This window comes from Electrophorus electricus, chromosome 14 (genome assembly GCF_013358815.1).
Source record: "Electrophorus electricus isolate fEleEle1 chromosome 14, fEleEle1.pri, whole genome shotgun sequence".
Lineage (NCBI taxonomy): Eukaryota > Metazoa > Chordata > Actinopteri > Gymnotiformes > Gymnotidae > Electrophorus > Electrophorus electricus.
The window spans coordinates 5,236,233-5,257,899 of NC_049548.1; the positions used below are offsets into that span (position 1 = coordinate 5,236,233).

The 21,667-nt window shown below is 42.0% G+C and overlaps 1 protein-coding gene across 3 annotated transcripts in view; it reads right to left on the reverse strand.

Moving 5' to 3' along the window:
- atrnl1b (attractin-like 1b) overlaps positions 1–21,667 on the reverse strand; it is a 77,123-nt gene that overhangs the window by 40,711 nt on the left and 14,745 nt on the right. For all 3 annotated transcript variants that reach the window (XM_027024846.2, XM_035533738.1, XM_027024847.2), the window contains exons 15-23: positions 21,015–21,202; positions 20,532–20,745; positions 20,080–20,262; positions 14,351–14,569; positions 14,036–14,173; positions 9,620–9,713; positions 4,823–4,875; positions 1,268–1,362; positions 871–949 (exon numbers count right to left, since the gene is read on the reverse strand). In XM_027024846.2, the coding sequence (XP_026880647.2) occupies positions 871–949; positions 1,268–1,362; positions 4,823–4,875; positions 9,620–9,713; positions 14,036–14,173; positions 14,351–14,569; positions 20,080–20,262; positions 20,532–20,745; positions 21,015–21,202 (1,263 nt within the window). The remainder of the gene's footprint in view (positions 1–870; positions 950–1,267; positions 1,363–4,822; positions 4,876–9,619; positions 9,714–14,035; positions 14,174–14,350; positions 14,570–20,079; positions 20,263–20,531; positions 20,746–21,014; positions 21,203–21,667) is intronic.

Below are 21,667 nucleotides of genomic sequence, written 5' to 3' on the forward strand. Positions count from 1 at the left end.
TACATAAAGCATAATCCAGAAACCAATTGTATCATTATTTTCTAAAGGTAAAGATAACAGATGGAGATTCTCTCTACAACTCGACACTTGTAATGATTTCTGCATTGCTGAGTCATTACAAAATGTGAAAATACCACATATATATAGGATAGTTATTATTTTTTGGAATATTTGAGACATGTATTTGTTAACATATTTACTGCAGGAAAAAAACTAATTTTTTAAAAGTCTGCTTTCAGTGTGGTTAAATACAATTAAAAACCAGCACTCAGGCTGTTAAAAAATTTAGTAAAGTTTCATTTTTTCTTTTATTTTATTCCTTCAACCTCACATTCAAGTCCCACATATCACAATTCCAAACCACCACTATGAAACAAAGCCCTCAAAATGACAACCCAAGTGCTGCTCTGTGGGAGCGTTTATCTTAATTGAAATCATTCAGTGCTCCTGAAGACATCTCAGTCTGAGAATTCTGAGCTGTGTGCCAGACTATTGTGAGGAGCCCTTCTCAAGGGAGAGTATCTTTAAACGCAGAGACGACGCTCCAAATATTAATGGCAGAGCACAGAAAGGTCGAGGGGGGGAAAGGCATTAACCTGTTTAACAGAAGCGAAAATGTCAAAGTCACAGCAAAAACTGACTGGTGACTTTTTGGATGCAAGGAGATTGCAAAATAAATACGTGCAAGCATAATGGCAGTGTCCTTGAATGTGTTTTGAAAAGCACATCATGGCCATGCAGATGAACACACACACAGATGTGGACACACACACACACACACACACACACGCTTGTTTACACTAAACAGATAAGACGACACATAAAAGCAGTCTACAGAGGGGTGACTGCAAAGTACAGAACTGTAATTACCTGTTGATCCAATAGACCAAGTGACATTGAGGTTGAAGTTATTTGATGCATTTATAGACATGTCCAAATTTTTGTTGGTCTTGAAAAGAATGGACAAAGACAATAAGTACAAAATTATTTTCTCTTTTACCAGCACATGAGAGTTTTCTTTAATGAATACCTTATGCCCACATTCGATTCAAATCTTTCAAAGCACTCTTGTTGATTGACAGGCATTGCATTATACTGGGGAAGATTAAAACTGGTTTTGTAGCTGCTCAGAGTCTCTCTCTCTCTCTCTCTCTCTCACACACACACACACACACACACACACACACACACACACACACACACCCCCCCCCCCCCCCAGTTCCAAGCAGGTTAACAAGCTGCATAAGGCAAGTGGACTATGACAAACCTGCTCAGGAGTTGCCATGAAGTTAATGGCAGTGTAGTAATGGTCATCCTCTTGAAGCAGACTGAAGGTGAACTGGTAATCAATCAGCAGGTTGTCTGTTCAAAACATTTAAAAAGATATTTCTGTTAAAGCTTTCTCTAAGCAGCCTGGGCCCACCCACCAGATCAATTATTACACAATGAAGGCTATTAAAGTGCGCATCATTAATCAAGTCAGCTGTTTACAAAGTGGCTCACTTCAGTAAAAGGGTCACAACTATGCATCCAGTGATGAAATATAAGGCATAATGAAAGGGTGGTATGAATGTATTTCTACACACATTTGTCATAAAGGCTACATGCGTCATCAGTCACAATAACTGTTCAATATAAAGACCTCCAAATCTGAGTGCATCACTACTTCATGGGGAAAAAAAAAAGACATGCATTTCAAGTGAAATCAGTTTCCAGCACATCTCACATTTGAAGTATAAGACACCAAAACAAGCTAGAAAATCCTTCACAATCCACAGCCAACAGTCCCTCCACTGCAGCTGCCGACTGTGCTGTCCCAGTAGGGGTTGACAAGAACTGTATCGGAATACAGAGCACATCACCTTTACGAGAGCCTCTGTCTGGACTGCTGTGACTGGGTTAGTAATGAGTAATTACCTGTCCAATAAAGTGAAGGACACATAGACACCCCATTAACAGGCTGTTATAAGTGGAATATTCAATGCCTGTGCTACTTTAGCTAAAAAGCAATCCTGGCACAGGACTCCATAAAAAAATAAAAAATAAAAAACACAGAAAGCACAATATCAGGTTTAACAGACATTATCAAATAGTTTAGAACTCCACAAAATGTCCAGATTGTTTTTATAGTTTCTCACGGTTTCCTACATATAGTTCAGTGTCTAAGTGACGGCACACTAGACTGGAAATGAAATGGCTGAGGTCAGAGTTCACAAAGTCATCTTTAATATGAGGGTATTATATTTATAATGAGTGAACCATAAGGAAAAATCACAGTACGTTGTACAATTGGCTTGTTGCTTGTTTCATTGTATGCGCCAGCTGTATGTGTCACTGCATCATTAGTTCACAGCCAAGAAGGCCAAGTAAAGGTCTAAAGCTGATTAGAGATGTGACATCTTCCGTCTGTTGTTGTGATCTTACAGCATGAGGACCAACAAGTGTCAATGATAGTAAAGCAGTCATTACATGGCTGAATCATCAGATCAGAATAAATTATAGACATACCTTGAAAGATTAGGTAGGACCAAACTAACAGTTATGCTACATCAAGAAAGAAAAAAAAACTGCACCAGTGAACTCAGCAAGACAAACCAACCTGGAAGAGCATGTAAGACTGCAGTAGTGGATGACTGGGGGAAAAAGAAAAAAACAAAAAAAAAAACACTTTCAACCATGAAGAAAACCTTCATTCAAGAGTCCAGAATGAAAGCTTAGATGCGTCAAAGACATCTGTATTAGCTGACGTTAGATAGAAGAGTGATGGCAAGGGCACAGAAATGGCCACGTGTAGTTACAGAAAAGGTGTAAAGTCTGGAGTTCTGCGGAAGGACAGAGGACATGAAGCTTGTCCTGTACTGGAGTGATGGAATGAAGGAAGAGTCAAGGGGAAAAAAGGAACTTCTCATCTCATTAGTAAAACATGGCCAACCATGGCTGCCAGTGGAACTGGTTCACTTGTCTTTATTGATGATGTGACTGCCGACAGCAGTGTCAACATGAACTCTGAAGTGCACAGAGGCATCTTAACTGCTCGCGTCTAAACCAAAGGCCTCAGACCTCAGGGGACGCTGCTCCACCTTGCAGCAGGACGAAGGCGAAGGCAAGAATGTCAGTGAAAGCAGCAGGAACTGAAAATGGCTGAGTTACAGGTCTGACAGATATCACCAGTGAAGTACCCAGCATGTGGTGATCTTTATAGAGTTCAGATTTCAAGCAATAATCAAATGGATCTATAAACATGTATTTAACATGATCATTTTTTTAAAATTATGTTAATCTGTCCAATTACTTAGTCTGCTGAAATGCAGTGTGTATGCATCAAACGTTTGTGATTCCTATGTTATTCAAGAGATAAATCATCAAGGATAATTGTTGCTTAAAATTCAATGTGCAGACAAGCAAAGTAACAACAATATTGTATAAATGTCAAATTATGTACAGAATCATATCGTAATATGTAGCAAATCATTACTAAGCAGTACTTAACTAGGGTGCACAGTACTGTTTGTTGTTTGCTAATTGTTATGCCATATTAAAAAAGTTAAACAAACACCTTTATTATTATTATTTACTGTGTACTGTGAGCTTTTTTTATCCCCCAATGTGTATTCAGTGATTGTTTTGACACTGCACTTTCCAAACCTGAACTCTATTTCACCTTTTCACAGATCAGTCAATGGCTCCCACATGGGGCCAGAGGTGGTGCAGCCTGGCCAATACTGTACAGAGTAAACTCAGGTCACTAGAGCTCCTCTGACCCTGTCTGGGCTGGTTTATAGCAAGGCCTGTATGGATTGTCCTCTTCAGCCTCAGACCATGTTCTCCAATTGACATCCAAAGAGCTTCTAAATAAGCAATCCCATTAGTGGTCCTATTGCTCTACTGAAGAAGTGCTGCCCAGTGTGCACTGGGTATCAGTGTGAGAGCCCGAGACAGATGAGGCAGGGATGAACGTGAGTGAGTGAGTGAGTGAGGGAGGGGATGGGGGCTGGTGAGGTTCAAGTGCCTGCTGCCACTAGCACCTCTGCCAAAGCTTCTACTTGCATGTGCTTAATTATCCCAATCACTACTCCCTTCGCCATGCTTGACCCTCTCTCATCCCTTCAACATATGCCTCGTCGAAACTCACAGCGCATGGACAGACATGGGCAACCCAGCTGTCTTCTAATCAGCATAACGGTCCGAGCCTCCACACCCTGTTTAAAAGATATACTAGGAGTGGAGTGGTGGATGAGTGATGGATAAATTGATGGGTTTGTTTAATGTGGATTGATGATAGCTTGGGGATAATGCTGGCAGCTTTTGCAGACTGAGTGAAATCTGATGTCCTAAATGCATCTGACTGCATTAAGACTGGATGGGCTCCATGATGATGGCTGACAGTGAATGTAAAAAGCGTATATGCACACACACAGATTCAAATCATGACACACCGCAACACTGCCCCCTAGTGCTGGAGCTCTGCGCCCTTCACACACTTCACACACTGCTTGCGCATGTGCTTGTGCTTGCAAATGCTCTGTCACACATTCTGTGAGATGCACACTGAGTAAACTTTGCCACCTCTACCTACACTTCCTGCCCAGTTAGATGGGCCTATCATCTATTGGGACTGTGATGTTCCATCACTGTCAAAATTAAGTAGGACAACACTCCTTTTGTGAATGATGAAAATGTCATAAGGGAGCTAAATTGTTATCAAGAACGGAGGTTAAGCAAATAGTTGGGGGGGGGGGACAACGACTGAGTTTTGGTTGGACTAGAATCTTGTTCCATTGCATATGAATAATTTTTCAAGGTTAAAAGACAGCATACTCACAGTAACAAGTTCCCCGCAGAGGGTTGCCAAGGTAACGATTCTCAGAATCACATCTGCAAAAGAAATAAAAACAACATTCAAATGATGATAAAACAGAAGGGCATTGTGGGACATTGTTGTCCAGTTCACATCACTAGAGCTTTGTCTCCATTCACCTTAGAGAAGCGCCTGATCTTCTGGAACTGTTATAGCGTTTTCTTATAGCATTACTTTATGACATACAAAACATCCGGAGCAGTTCCAGGCCTCAAGGAAGAGAGTACTACGGTTCAACATGTTCACTTCTCCACCACACCTCCTTTAACTAATCCAGGGCTGGATAATTAGACCAGAATCAGCCATGTCAGGGGAAAGGGTCAGCAGTGCTTAAGCAGGCCCTGTCTGTGCCTCTATCATGGTATCACTTTCATCAAATGGCACTGGCTTGATCTTCATGCGTTCTCCTCATCTCTGCCTCCAGTGATACAAATGCTGAGACCTTCAGAATCTTCCTTAGCATATCCCGAGCAAACACAAAGAACAGCCACTTGGCCCCTTGAAATGTGGCCACCCAACCTGGTGTCTGGCTCATCACAGGCTGTCTTATGCCACACAGGTCCCCTACCGTGCTCCTTTACTTTCATGGCTTCAATAAGCCAGTCTTCAGTAAGACAGTAAGGACCCCCCAGCCACCTTCACACTACTAAACCAGTAATACCATATCACCTACAGAGCATGCTCTCAGTCTAATCAGATTAAACATCCTATTTCTCCAAACAGGAAGAAACAGAAGGAAGAAACATCCAAGGACATTGTAGCAGGAGGGAATATAGCTCAAGATTTTATGTGCCTGTAAATCCCATCTGAAGAGCGGTCTGAATTAACGCTTAAATGTTATGGTTGACCTTAATGGTAAATGCATGATATAAAGGCTGATGGGAAGCAGAAGACCCATTAATGAATTTATCTTTCTGTTTTCACATTGAACACGTGAAGGTTTGTGGCGTGTTGATTGTGCAGGACCCTAGGGACTAAACAGGAAAGATTAAATCCGGTCTAAATGGGCTGAAAAGTAAACAATAATGCAATAGAGATAAGTGATAAGGTAATATAAGGTAATAATTCCAAATAGCACAATAAGTCAACCACGTTAATGTAAAAATGCATTCTATTTTGAAGTAATAATACTAACAAAGTTTTAGGTTTTCCAACAAGGCCCCACTATTGATTTGCTTATAACAAATAACATACATCACACCACAGCAAACCAAGTTAGAGTTGTAATAAAATACGCATGTTGACTTTTAAGAAATAAAAAGTGCCTGGCCGTACTAAGCTGATTTCCATACTGTGCAACATTGTGTACTGTGCAAAAACAGGGTTGGCAAAATTTAGATTCTAAGGCACCAAATTATAATTCTTCAAATAAAGCAATAATTGATACAGAAGTCATATATGGAATACACTACAATACAAAACTTATATTTTAAAAAATTACTTCATAATCTACTTTGTATATATATATATATATATATATATATATATATATATATATATATATATATATATATATATATAAATGTACAATTGCGAAATGTGAACTATAAAACAAGAGATAAAACTGTGACAGCTGTCAGTGTTATTGTATTTATGTTACCAACATAATTATTGTTACTGTTTGAAAAATAACTCTGAAGGGATTTCTAACACTACACACCCACACATGTGCAATGTATATGAGCTTCACATACATGTTCTCTGTACTGTAGGCTCACTCTCCCTGTGAGCTGGCCCTTCACAGGTCTGTAAAAATATACCTCTCCAGAGTTTGTACAGCAAGTGCCGCCAGTATGAGATCAGTATGGGCAAATGCATGTTCTAACACAGCAGATGCTCTCCGAACATATAGACTGATCTGTCATCCTTATTGAATTTTGACAAATTACAGGGTCTTATTTATAATTCTTTTTGACAGTTTGAACTAACAATACAGTGACGCTTCACGCTTCAGAATTTGTTCTTTCTAAAAGGGCTGCAGCATCTTTCTCTGTTTATGTTGCCTGCAATGATCTGGAGCCAAGGTTTTGTTTAAAGATACTTCAGTAACAATGTCACTTTAAAAAACATCACTCTACCCCCTCAAACAAGGTTGGTCATAACACAGGTCACCTAATTTGTGATGACTGTGGCTTGTTAATGTTTTTTTTTTATGTTTACTGAGGAAAAAAAAAAAAGTGTCATGTGTTTAAAATGGCTGAAGCAATGTTATCAATACAAATGATCAGACCTTACAGTGCATGCAGTTTATCTGGCAGGTGTTGCCATGGTGACTATACAGAACATACCAACAAAGCATATTACAAGATTCATCTGTCCCCACCAAACGTCAAGTGCTCACCTATTTTTGTCATTAGAATACAGAGCAGCATCATTTCAGGCATAACAAGGGGTTATAACAAGCCTCCAAAGGCTCACTCATTCTTGCTCTCTCTCTAGAACTTGCATAGCACACCTGACCAATATCCAGATTTAGGTGCATCTAGTGTGGCAATCTCCCATGATTAAAGGATTAGAAAAGTACTGCATTACATTGAAAATTCTCTTTTTTTGTTTGTCCCTTGAGTGTGTGAAAGATATGGGAGGACAAGGTAGAGTGCACTCCAACTACAGTACGCCGGACAGACAACAAAACAGCACTGCAGGCATTTTAAACCCTGAACACATCGCTCCTCTCGCCTTTCATCTGGATGACATTTCAGAAATAAAGACGCGCGCGCACGCACACACACACACACGAGGCTCCTGAAACAAAATGCAGTCTACTCAGTGTGTCCTAATTTAATCCCCAATGAGTGCCCACCTACACAGGGAACAGGGGCTACCTTGCGCGCCCTCTCTCGCTCTCTGCATTGCTATAAGCCAACTGCCACTTAGGTCACACGTTTACACACATCCGTACACACTGTGACATGCTGGGTCTCCATTAGACGATGATGGACTTCAATCAAAAATGCTTTTTCTTTTTATTGTAGCCACTTCTGTCATTAAGAGTCTCTGCAGCAGCTCTTGAGGGGCAGGTGAGCTTCCTCTCACTTGGGACTTGACCAACTACCGCAAATAAAACAAATCAATGAGGAGCGTAAATCACTAATACTGAGAAAACAAAAGAAAAAAATAACTGCTGAATACAGCCAATAGCATTTAACCTCCCACTGACAGAAAAGGATTTATTAGATATTATTAGAACTCACAAATGTTGAAATACTTACAATTATAAATTAAATTAGCATTACTCTCCCCAACATTTACCAAATGGCATCTTTCCATTTTTGAAGGGGCTGATGCAACTGGTTTTTCAATGGTTTTCCCCTAGACAAATGCATTGATTTTTCCTTAAGCCGCTTGTTTGCTCTTTGTGAGGCACCTGCTGGACATTTTAAAATACTGCACTTGAATGCATCAGCTTCACACTTTATGAAAATATTCATATTCATAAACCTAGATACAGCCATTACTGTTTCAATTCTCATATCGGTAAGAGTATCTTCACAATACACTGCCCAATGGATAGGTTCTACACAAACCTACTCATACCTAGTTGTACCTACTCATGACTTGCATGTGGTATGGTCAGCAGTCACCATACCACCTGGAGGTTTAAGCGAGCTCCTTGAACTGTGTGCTCTTTATATGGGCCTGACCCATGCGCTTTATCATGGGCTTCATTACACAGGGAGGGAACTGGCACCTGCCTGCTCTGACTGATGGGAGGACGCAGAGGGGGAGCAGGGCCGGAGGCCTGTGAACACACGCAGGCCTCTTCACAGCTATGGTCAGGTCCCGTTCACGCCCCCGTGCGCGCGCCTGCAGCCACACGGGTGCCGACCGCCTCAGGCACATATACCAAATGACATATGCACACCACAAATGGCAAATAAATAGCAGGGATATACACATCTATATAAAGCAGGCTTTTAAAGACTACACAAAATCACACTGACTAGATTATTTAAATGCACACACACCCGTGCAACAGGGTTTAAGGAAATATTATAATTAGGTAAAATTTCAGTGGGTTCAAGAAAAGCTCTTTAGTTCATGTTTCTCATCAAGTGCATGGTCTGAGAACATATAGCCATTGGCACATGTTTTATATAACTTTTTTTCCTTGTATTTTTACATACTGCTTTTAAAGCATTTAATTTTTGGACACTGAAGCAGTCTGGGCATGGTCCAAAGAAAGTTCTTAGGCAACATCCTCCAAAGTAGAATTAGTTCCTAGTTTGGTCTGTGTAGTAGCTGATATCTGAACAGAGTCTCCACAGCAGCCCGCCAGTTGTTTCTGCAGGAGTGTAGCAGCATGAAACAGCAAAGTAACAGGAAAGATGTCAGAGGGGGTGTGAAAAAATGAATAATGCTTTGCTTTCAACATCCAGGCTGTGAACAGATTTATGGTCACACACAGTTATTTGTGTCATGCATGCAAGCCAGACCCCTTCAATGTGCAGACCTTCAGATCAGATCTCAATGGTGTCCAAGATGAGAGTATAACCGCCTGTTAATGCGGAATTGGACCTAGCTCCAGTTTGCACTGAAAAGATAACCGCAACAGTGGCCATATATATACGAAATCAGTCAGCAGGGAGCATGGATTAGTAATGCAGTGGTAAGAAGACACTTCAATGTCATTAGTCTCACTGCTGGATACATTAGTAACATTAAATGTGGAAGATCATGCTGTGTGTGTTTGCACCCAAGTCTGGTCTTGTGGATGTGTGAAAGGGGGGAGGGGGGTGGGAGAGAGACAGACAGACTTACAGGTTACACTGGTCTCCTTTGATGCCCTTGGTGGTGCAGTGACACTTCCCAGTCAGCACCTGGCACATGCTGGCATGTCCATTGCACTTACAAGCTGGGGATAGACCAAAAGAAAGTGGAAAGAGTCAGGGGGAGCAAACAAGAAAGAGAGAGACAGAGTGACACAGAGAGAGAGAGAGAGAGAGAGAGCGAGAGAGAGAGAGAGCGCTGTTTAGATCATCAGAACACCCAGCACCTTGGGGGCAATTAAAGCAATTGAATTTGTAGATGGCATAAGCTTGATCTCAACTGCAAAAATGAATTGACTATCTACTTCAGCAGTCAAGACTTTGAGATGGATCTACAGAGGTCTAACAGCATGGAACATAATCGTGTGTTACAGCCAATAAGTGTAATTAGTGTTGAAACAAACGGGCCTGAGTCAACAATTCCCTCCATCAGTCTCAAAGTACCACAATAGTCTGCTATATTTAGAAATTCAGCAGTAAATAAGGGTTTTGTTTTATATGAACCGTAGCAATAGCCACTCAGAAGGCCTCTATGAGGGAGAGCTACTCTAAGGCTGCATTTCAGAGGACGTGGGTTTCTGTGGCTCTGCATGAGCATGGAAAATCGCTTTGTGCCCAGAGCCGTGCGACTCCCCTGGCACTAAAACCACGGCCCTTTACCTCAGAGGTGAGGGGATGCTGCGGATAGAAATGTGGCTCTGTGGCAGAGACTCCCAGTATCTACCTCACCCTCTTTTGTCCTCCAAGGACACATTCAAACATAGAACTACGATGTAACGCATTCCACTCACTGCTAGCAAGTATGGACAGTCATTGCTGCCTGTGGAATGGACTAAATCCTGACTGGGGAATGCCGCAGACATTTGGCAACAGGTCTTATAATGCATTTTCCAGCTCCCCTCTCCTCTCGTCTTCTGGTCATGCTGCCAGCAGTATGTTAGAGAGCACGGATAAAATTATACATTCTAACCCAAAAAGGCCTGTTCAAAGAAACTGGAGTCTGCTATTGACAAAACATGCCATGTTGGTGTGCCTCGACCTTCCATCTGAAATCCATTTCCGTCTCTTCAGAGTAGCGGTCTATAATTATTTCTTTCAATAGCAGGAGAATGTGCTCACACTGTCGACCAGAAGATTGGCAGTGGGAGCGCATACTCGGCTCACACCTCTCCAGAGGTCTAATGGGCTTCAACATCCAAACACAAGCTGCAAATAACCTCAACTATCACATTATTTTATATAATAATTAAGGACATTCAATCAAGGGTTTTTTTTTTTTGCCCCCAATATAGGTCCAAGTAATTTAATACTGAGTATATGCCAGCGAGTTCTGGTTCAATTTGTGTTTTTTCTGGCACTATGCAGACTTTAAGTGTATTAAATTAGTAAAAGCCATATCAATAGTTTAAAATCCAAAAACTGCCTGGACTTAATTTGAACCAAAGCTCAGTGAACTGCATAAGCTATTTAGCCGGCAAGTGATGAACCCACAGGCTTAATGAAGTCAGAGCATGTGTCGCATAACGCAACTGTTCCTGAACTAGGCCTAGAACAAAATTCAGATTCAGCATATTTTCATGGCAGAACTTGAATTTTATACATAAAAGGCAAGAGCTCCCATCTGCACCTCCACAGGCAGCTCTGAAGCTCAGCTAATCTGAGGGGAACGAGTGACTGAGCAGAACGGGGTAACGAGGGTAGCAGCTGTGTGCACAGCGACATGTACAGTGGAATGTCTAGATTTAGTGTGCTAGTTTTGTTTGGCCAAAGACAATATGAATAATGAATTTTTCCCATCTTTTCTTGCCCATGTTGTAGAGTACTGAGGTTTTGGGTAATATCTGTTGGGACTGTGAAGCCTGTCACTGGCTCTTTTTAAAATATCCTTCACTGCCACCGTGTGTGTGTAATGACCATCTATATCACTTCTATGACAGCTGGCGTCAACTGAGTGTAATGGAGTAATACAGCATAAACAAAGAACTGAGATTTATTTGGCCATATTACTGCTGATGACAATCAGTTAAAACAAGCCTAGTCTGGGTCCAATGCCAATCTTTCAGATCATCCCAGGACATAATATATATCCCCAAATTATAAGAATATTTTGCACATCGTTTTCTTCTGGATCTTGACCCGTCTTAAGCCAAATTCTTGTTTTTCTTTTTTGAGGTGTGAAAAAGTGATAAGTTCAGAGAAAACAAACCACTGTAGACAAGACCAATAGCATCCTCACCTGTAAGAATTTTGTAAATTTAATAGTAACTTCCTAGTGCACATGAAAGTAAACAACAGGGGGAAAAAACAAAAACACAGTTCAGACAGTTTAATATATTTACTAGAGATAAGGCATGGGCATGTATAAGAGACGTAGGTGGTGCAAAATAGTTAAAAGGTGGAGATGTACAAAACATGAGAGAGGAAAACTGTGACGTAATTGGTATGGATCAGAAAAGTCTGGTGTAGAATAAATTAAAGTGTAAGGAATGTCAAAAGCAACCAAATGTTGGTTGCAACCAAATATAGCAGCACGATAAATCTGTTCCAGCACAACACAAAACACAAATACAAGCTGCCCTTCAACACCCAAGACATCTGCTAAAAGACAGCTATTAGCTGCTTCATTTTATATTGCTGTTCCATATGACATGAAGAGCTCCCAGTTGAAAGAAATCACTGATGTAGTAGAATTTCACATCAGGAAAATCTATCAAGAAAGCTATTACTGAATGGGGAAAAAATTGTGTTCCTCAAAATGCTTTTTATACTGGCACAATTTTGAGGATATTTAAAATATATTAAAAATTGTTTCACTACTTTATTACAGATTGTGCTAGTTATTATTTTTGCACATCCAAAGTCCATTCTAAAAATGTAAAAATAAATAAATAAATAAAACAAACAAAAAAAACATTTGGAATAAATAATCAGTTTATAATTGCATTATGTAAGGACTAAAAAATTAAATGGTAATGGAAGTTTGTTTACAAGTTTGAAAAATATTTAAAGATTTAACTTTTTGAAGTATCAGCTAGCCCTTACTGCAATGCAAATCATTGCTCTATAAAATCTTATTTTTTATATATATATATATATATATATATATATATATATATATATATATATATATATATATATATATATATATACATATATATAAACAAACCAAACATGATGGGTTCTTTAGACAATGGAGCATTTCTCTCAAGACCCATGCATGTGCTACTGCATGACTGTTTTGAGTTGTTTGAGTGCTTCTGCAGGCAACTGTGCTCATTTTAGAGTATTTATCTAAAGAACTTCATTAAAGTAAAAGTAAGTGAAACTAATAAATAGAATTTGAGCGATTACAATAGGGCTACAAGCACTACATGATTGAACCCTAATAAGCCCATGTGTCTTTCTAAAGCTAAACTAAAGAAGTGCATTCACAACGAATGAAATGTGAATGAATGAAATGGCTTCAAATCTGTTAGTTGCTATAGCAACTAACATGAAACACAGGTAAATGACAAACAGCTTTCCAACTGCTGCTATGTTGTGTTAGAATGAGAGGAGGAAGAATTTCTCATGCCAGCAGCAGACCAAACTGCAGCAGAAAAAATAAATAAATAATTTGAAGAAGAAGAAAAAAAAAAAACACCCTACAAATCCTCAAATCTACATGTGTCACAAGAATGGCCTATTTTACATTCAAACTGGCCAATTTTGCTGAAAGGTGACAAGTTTCATGCATTCTTATCATTCTGTTGTTACCTTGCAAGTTGAAATTTTCAGACATCTTTAAAGGCAAACATATAATTCAGTCAAACTGGCATAGCAAAGTTCAGCTACGTAACAATCAAAGCAGTTCTCCTTGTCAGCACAGCCAATCAGTGGAATATGCACTTGTCTAAATGTTTAAAAACGTAACATTACAGAGGAAACCAGCATTAACAGTACTGTAGCCAATCACCATGCAGTCATTGTAACAGCACAGGTTCAGCTAGTCTCTCTCCCCCTACAGCGAGGCCATAGGAGGTGGGGTGAGCAAATGTCAGATGGCAGGCTCTGACAGAAGCGCTGGTCCACATCGGCGCTGGAGAGCCATGTTCCACATGAGTAGAGCCAGAAGCTCTGCTCCACCCCTCACCTCCATCCTGCCACACCACAGGACTCACTGCCCTCACATGCACGCAAACACAAAGCAATACCAGACACGCACAGAACTGTGTTGGCGCATTTCTGCGTTTTCATTGCAACATCGACCGACAGGCTTTTCCTCTCACTTCTAACTGGGCTGCGCAGCCTCAGCACCAAACATATCGTTTGATCATATCACTGTGTGCACTGCTAACTGCCTTTGCCACTGTGACTCTACCAGAGTCTAGTGATGCCCTCTGCTGGCTGAACGTAGTAAAGCACTGACCTTGGCACTTCCCTCCATTGGTAGGGTCTCCGTGATAACCAGGCATGCAGGTCTCGCAGTGCAGGCCTGTGGTGAGGTTACGGCACTGCTCACACACACTCCCATTTACACATGTGCTGTGACCATTGCACTGGCATGCTGCAACAGAAACAAAAAACTGTCAGCATTGCGCACAGCAAAGACCTCTGTGTTTCTTATTAATTCATTCACATTTAGCCTCAAGAAAAACACTGCTGCCAAGATACTGAGTACTCAGTTTCTGGTTGTACATGTGCATGTGTGTAGTGTTGGGGTGGGGGGTGGGGGGGGTCTTACCAGGGCACTGGATGAAAGCCCACTCATAGCCCCTCTCCTTAGGGCAGAGGGTAGTGTCCAGCACCATGTCCTGGCTGTTTTTCAGCAAGTTCTTCATGGGCCCACGGTAGGAGCCCTCCACACACTGCCCTCGGCCTGTGTTGCTGGGATCCCCACACCAGCCACAGTCTGGCTGGTCCAAACATTGACCACACGTCCGCAAACCAGAGCAATTCTGTGCTGTAGAAAGGAAGCAGGGGGTGGAGGAGAGAAAGGGCAGAGAGACAGACAGACAGAGAGAGCAAGAGAGAGATTGAGCACACAGAACAAGAGAGAAAAATTTAATGGAGAGAAATAATAAATGCCCAATGGTGAAATCAAGCTGAAACTGCCTGTTTAAATAGTGGTTACTGATCCCTCCTGTTGAACTACACTAACTTAGGCTAAGGGGAGAACAGCCTTAAGCTCTGGACTTCACTGTCTCCATGCTGAAACTCAGATAGAAGTCATTTTGTACTGCATGTGTTTTAGTATGACCACTATGACACTCAAGGCAGTATTACATCAGCAACAGAACGGAAGGGGGGAAAACCGACAAAACAAAAAGCTACGACAATAATATTCCATTTAGCACCCAACATTTTTAATTACGGCAGTCGGATTCAAAATCAATAATAATGATCTAACCCATAATTACAAACTAGCCATTTGGCTGTAGAGACAATGTATAACAAATCTGGCTGATCTATGAGTGAAGACAAACAATTACTTTCTATCCTATCACAAAGAAAAACTCAATTCTCATATTGCATTAGAAGGGCTATGGTAGAAGGGTACATCTCCAACAGCCCCTCCCTCATCATCCATTACTTCAGTTGATCCCTCATCTAAAACCAAGACCACATGCAAGTCTAGACAGCAGCTGATTCGTATGGCACCAGAGAGAGGAAGAGAGACAGAAACAGAGGTGAATCTAAACTGTGTGACAATGAACAAGGACAGAAATGCAGACCCACTTCTGCACAACCTTCAGCACAGCATGGACAAGTGCTTTTGCTTTTTATCCTTGTGGTTTATTGCCAGATGGTCTGGTTTCACCTCCCTCTGTCCTTGCATTCTGTGGCAGATTTAATGCACATCCACACATCCATCAGAGATGGACACTTAGAGGGTCTCCACACACAGATCCTACTTGTTCATGTATCTGTTTCCACAAATCCCAGACAACCAGCAGAGGACGGTACAAAGCTTGTGCAAGATGCAGTTACAGAGCACAGCACTCAGTTACAATGCTGAAATAAAGAGCCCAACACGTTTTCCTTTGTCCATAAATAACATGTGAAAAGGAATTATCGTGATAGGTTTTACTAATTTAAAACAAAAGAAAAAACCTAATTTGAGGACTAAAATTCTGAGCTCAAGAAAGATATTTAGGCTACAATGAACCATTACTCCAAGAATCCTCAGTGTCTGACTATCAGATATAGTACTGTCACAACACAGCCTGCAGAGCTGTCCAGCCTCACTTATCCAAGACCGTCCTGACAAAGTGCCTTTAAGGCACCAGTGAAGAAGTGACACACAAATATTAAAAGGGGCAGAGCCACAGGCCAGAGCTGAGAAAAGCAGTGCCAAATAACAATCATTCTGCAAGACGGGCGGATACATTTTGGTGACAAAAATGTTTTCCAGTCAGGCAGATTTACAGACTCACACCACCCACTTCTGGCTGAGAGATTTTAATTCATTTTCCATCAGAGTGAGCATAATAGCAATTTTATCAGTGAATGGAAGGACTGTCACACACACACACACACACACACACACACACACACACACAATCCATGTGTCAGCATGTCCACAATGAAATTGTCTCTCTGCCTCTGAGAATAAGAAATGAGACATCAAGAGTTCAACTTGAGCCACCCTCGACAACAAAGGGCTTCTGATATCTCAACATCTGAATGACTAGAATTACTGTGCAAAGGTGTGTGAGCAGTGGATACCCATTCCACAATCTATTCTGGAATGTACCACAGTTTGTAATTTCACTTGAGAAAAATCATTTGGAATTATTTGGATTTCTGCACCTATGTACCTACTGCTTATTTAACAAACATTTAAAACCTTCATATGTTTGTTAAATAAATGTATTATACAAAGTCATGAAAAAAAAATAAATAAATAAATTATATATATATATATAAATAAAAACACAAACTTTTTTTTTTGAGGGTCCTGCTTGAGGGTCCCGTTTAGTATCTTAATCGTTCCCAGTACTGCGCTCTTCTGGATGGAGATCCTGGATGTTGTTCCAGGGATCTGTTGGAGCCACTCTCCCAGATTGGGGATCACAGCCCCTAAAGCTTTTCCAGCTCTTTTCTCAGCCCTTGGTATTTTTGAGCTTCTCGTGTTCCTTGTTCCTGATGTTGCCATCATTTGGGATTGCTACATCTATCACTATGGCCTTCTGCTGTTCCACCATCACTACCATGTCTGGTTGGTTAGTCATTAAGTCCAAGTCAAACAGTTGTTGCCACAAAACAACTTGACACATGTCCGAGTCCAAGCCCCCAGTGAGCAAGCCAAAGGCAGCAGTGGCCAAAAAAAATAAATAAATAAAATAATTTTTTTACAAAATAAATAAACATATAAAAACACCTCCCTAGACATGAGGAAGAAACCTTAAGAAGAACCAAGACTCAAAAGGGCCCCTCCACCATCCTCCTCTGGCTGTTACCATTGTGTCAGTCTGTATCTGAAAGTACCACAGGGTTTTAGAACAGTCCTTCTCCACCACCATCGGGGGTGTAGCCAACTTTGACCTTAGAACCTCCAACCCATACTTAGCAGATGTTTCTGTATACGAGCCAAGGAACTTGCTTATGGCATTCCAGGTACACTTTGCCTGCTAACATCTTGCATCACACTGTTATGTGCTGGATTGTCTCAGGGACATCTTTGCACAGCCTGCATCTGGGGTTCTGTCTGGAGTGGTATATACCAGCTTCTATTGATCTTGAATTCTGAACTTGTTCCTGTACCGCCGTGATTAGTGCCTCTGTGTTCTTTGAATCAAGCCTTTTCCAGCCAATTGTAGGATTTTTCCATATCAGTCACTTCAGCAGTACATCCTGTGCATGGGGTTTATCCTCCCATGATGGTTCCTGCTCCTCCTCATTTCCAGCCTCCTCGGGTTTCTGTTATCGGAGGTACTCAATAAGCACTTTATCACTTGGGGCCATCTTCCTGGTGTACTCCTGGATATTGGTAATTTCATCCTGGATAGTGGATCTGACACTCACTAGTCCTCAGCCCCCCTCCTTTCTCTTACTGTACACTCTCAGAGTGCTGGATTTGGGATGAAATCCTCCATATGTTATGAGATGGCTTCTATCTCCTCCTTTGGCCAGCTTATGCCAGCGGGGTATCTGATGACTGCTAGAGCATAGGTGTTAAATTGCCTGGGTTGTTCTTCCCAATCAGCGGATTTCTCAGGACTTGCCTCACTCTTTGTAGGTATTTGGCAGTAGCTTTCTTTGTGGCGTCTTCATGTTTCTCATTTGCCTATGTGAATCAAGGTACTTGTAGCTACCCTTAATGTGTTATGTTACCTTCTGATGATGTTGCTGTAGATCATGGTGAGATGGATTAGTGAGTTGGTGTCTCATTCACTTCTGGCATGCAGCTTGATGTTATCTATGTAGAGGAGGTGGCTGGTGGTCATTCCGTTCCATAGCCGGTATCCATAGACATCAGCAGGGTGGGTTTCATCCATTACTAGCTGGCTCATTTGTGCTGCCAGGCACTCATGGAGTGCAGTTAGCTTCTTCATCCACTCGGCTTGGATCATGTGAAGGCCTGGAGCTGTCCAACTCTTCATACTTGAGAAACTTTCTTGGACGTCTGCTACCGCGATCATTACTGGGTCCTGTTCAGGGAGGTTGAGGTGGTCTGCTCTCAGGATCAGTAACCACTGGGCATTGTTGCGGTGTGATGTTCAGTCTCCATTTTTGGTGGGTCTGTTCTCATGCTGCCATCCTGCCACCGAGAGAACACTTTGGATGGCTTGTGAGAGAAAATCATGTTTATTCTTCTACTTTGCTTGTGTACATATTCTGGAGGGCAGCCAGAGTTCTTAATAAGCTTAGCCATGAACTTCAATCTCTGGTCAGCAGCTCTGGTATTAAGCTTCGTGCATGATTTTATTGGGTCTTGGTTCCTAATTTTGGGGTGTGGCTGTGGTGATGATATATCCCCACACCTGTCCTCCTAGCTTCCCCTTGCCATAGCATGTGTGTTGTACCTTGTCAATCTCTAGTTACGACAGCAGTTGCCACTTGCAGATGTTGGTACACTGAGCTACTATTTGTTTCGGTGTTAGTCTAGATGTTGGGTTAACACATCCAAAGTTTCCAAATCTTCTGCATATACCCTCTCATACTGGGGTTGCTCATGTAGTAGCATTCCAACAGTCCTCTAATTTTCCTCTATTGTCCATGACTGTCTTGTATTTGTTCCAGTAGCCCACTTTTCACATTGCCCAGTTAAAGGAAGCCAGGAAGAAAATAGAATTCATGTGTGCAGTTTTCTTTGTGTGTAATTAGCCAAACTGATGAATTATGGATGTACTGCAATATATTGTGTGATTGAATAGGAAGACCAGAGTTACAGTAATTTAGATGAAATGTGGACACATGGACTAGGATTCCTGAGTCATGAAAACGGGGAAGGGTACAGAGGAGCAATATTACACAGATGGAAGAATGCCATTTCATTTAAGGTGGTAAGAAGTGTTTGGAAGGAGAGAATCAGAGAAACATAACTCAGTTTACAAACTGCCTTTGAAGGAACACCTAAGGCAAGAGACCCAACCAACATGATATTGATTTTATAAGGGTTTAGCTTGTGAAGATTTGATGCCATCCAGTGTTTGCTGTATTGTTTTAGGGACAAATCTGAGTTTCATCTGCATAGAAAAACTGTCAACCTTGTAAGTGATGAGAAATTGAAACAATAATTGCACATCATGCGCCAATATGCAGACAGGCAGTTGTGCTAATTAGAAGGAAACAGAGGAGCTTTTATCTCAGCTCTTCAGATGCAGGTCACAGTGAAACTGACAACTTATAGACTTGCTCCTCTCTTGTAAATACAGGTCCACCTAGAGCCTCTATAAGGAATCACACAGCCAGTTAGAGTTGAATAAGTGCAGCTGCAACACTACACCACACGCCCCTAGTGCACGCAGAGATCGGGGTGAGCCCCGCAGTGGTATCTGTCATTGTCTGGGCTGTGCTCCCAATCCCAGAGAGGTCTCTTTCGCACAAAACTTGTGATGCACTCCCCATTTCACCCCAGCACCAAGGCTATCGCTCTTCCCTCCGGACATATTTACAGCCAGTCTTTCAGGCATCATCAAACATTTGAAACAAGCTGTGCAGACAGTGGCCCAAACGGGCTGCCATCGCCCTTGCTCCTATGGAAAAAAAAACCTCACATTTTCACTTCTAAAATACACTTATCTTCTCTGTTCCCTTTCTGACTCTCGCTACAATGCGCGCACACACACACACACACACACACACACACACACACACACACACACACACACCAAAAGAAAAAAAAACATCATTACAAAACAGCAGGATACTACAACAGGATACTACACGCTCAACATACCAACCAATCATATGCATACACAATGTCAGATACAGAAGAGGAGGGTGGCATGGTGGGTGGGCACTCACACACACACTCGTTGGTCTGCCACTCTAGGCACTGGCCGTAGGGGAAGGAGATGACGTAGGCATTGGAGTCCACGCAACGCTTGGTGCTGCCACACCACATGCACTCGTTGGCCTGGCTTGTACAGTTCTCGCAGGTAGTGTGCAGTGAGCACGGCGTCTTGCATGGCCGGGCGTTACGGCTCTCTGAAAGGACAGGATGGGGCCCATAGGTCAAACAGGTGAGGCATGGCATCAGACCCAGTGTATTTTGCAACTATGTCCTCTGCTTATCCTCTAAAATGGATGTTTAAACACACTGAGACATGCATGACTAAGACTCACAGAGAGAAAGAAAAACAACCTAAAAATCAAGAAGAGAGAGATGTTCTAGTAATGGGGAAAAGAGAAAAAGCAGCAGACTGCTGGAAAGCAGACACAAAAAAAAAAAGAAAAAAAGTGTAAGAGTGACTCACCAACTGCTTTCTCGCAGATGAGGCCATCGGTGTTGGCATTGCAGGGGTTGGCCCTCAGGCCTGAGACCTGAGCCTTTTCCAGGTAAGCACAGAAGCCTGAGTCATTGGGCTCTCCAGGCAGCCACTGCAGGGACGTGTTGGTGAAGGGGGAGTTGTCCTCCCAGCCCCAGTAGGACACGTTAATCTTCCTCAGGCCCACCCATGGGGAAAGCTTCTGCAGTGCAAACACACTCAGGGGGTCAGAGCCCATGACAGTCGTATGACTGCACACACACTGCTGCGAAAACACCTCCATACAGCAGGTGCATTTCTCCCTCACACATTCTGATGCCCACAGACAGACTACAATTGCCATCCAACTCATTCTGCCAGATACTTTAAGCACTTAAGTACGATGTGATGACAAAAAAAAAAACAACCTGATTTCTCTCTCACACACACACACACACACACACACACACAGAGAGTGAGAGAAACAGACACCTTCTCCTGCTGCTGGTACTTCTGCAGCTCTCCCAGTATGAAATCCACCTGCTTGGCGGTGGAGAGGGATGCAATGATGCCACCCAGGTTCTTGCAGTAATGCCTGGCGTTGTCATAGCTTTCTCGGCTGGAGTTGATTCGCAGGCAGGCCTCGCCCACATGGCTCCAGCCTTCCCCGCACAGCTTGGCTGCAGATGGGCCAAAAACAGGCAGGCGGCCAGTGGTGAGATTTTTACACCAAGCTCAGTTCAGCTCACTTAAAGCCATCAATTTACTCTTGTGCCCCTTGAGAGGAACTCTTGCAGTGCAGGCTCTCCACAAAATAAATTAGCTTCCATCAAAAAAGATTGTCAAAACAAAATCAAATCCAAAAAGACTAATTTGCTAACTGAAGCTGAGTGGTCAAAATGAATAGCAATAAATTCTCAGAGTGCAGCAACAAATTTAACGACTGCATAAATTTAAAGGAAAATGTAGGAAGAGCTTTAATGTTCTTTACTTGAAGAGCCTCTTTAGTGAGAAGCTGGGCTCCCTAGCAGCACTAAAGGGATTTTATTGAGGAAATCTGAGGAACACAAAAGCTCAGCACTGCACAGAGCTCCCGACTACTGCACTAAAGCAGCAACACCAATCGAGTGAAGTTGTTCAAGCTG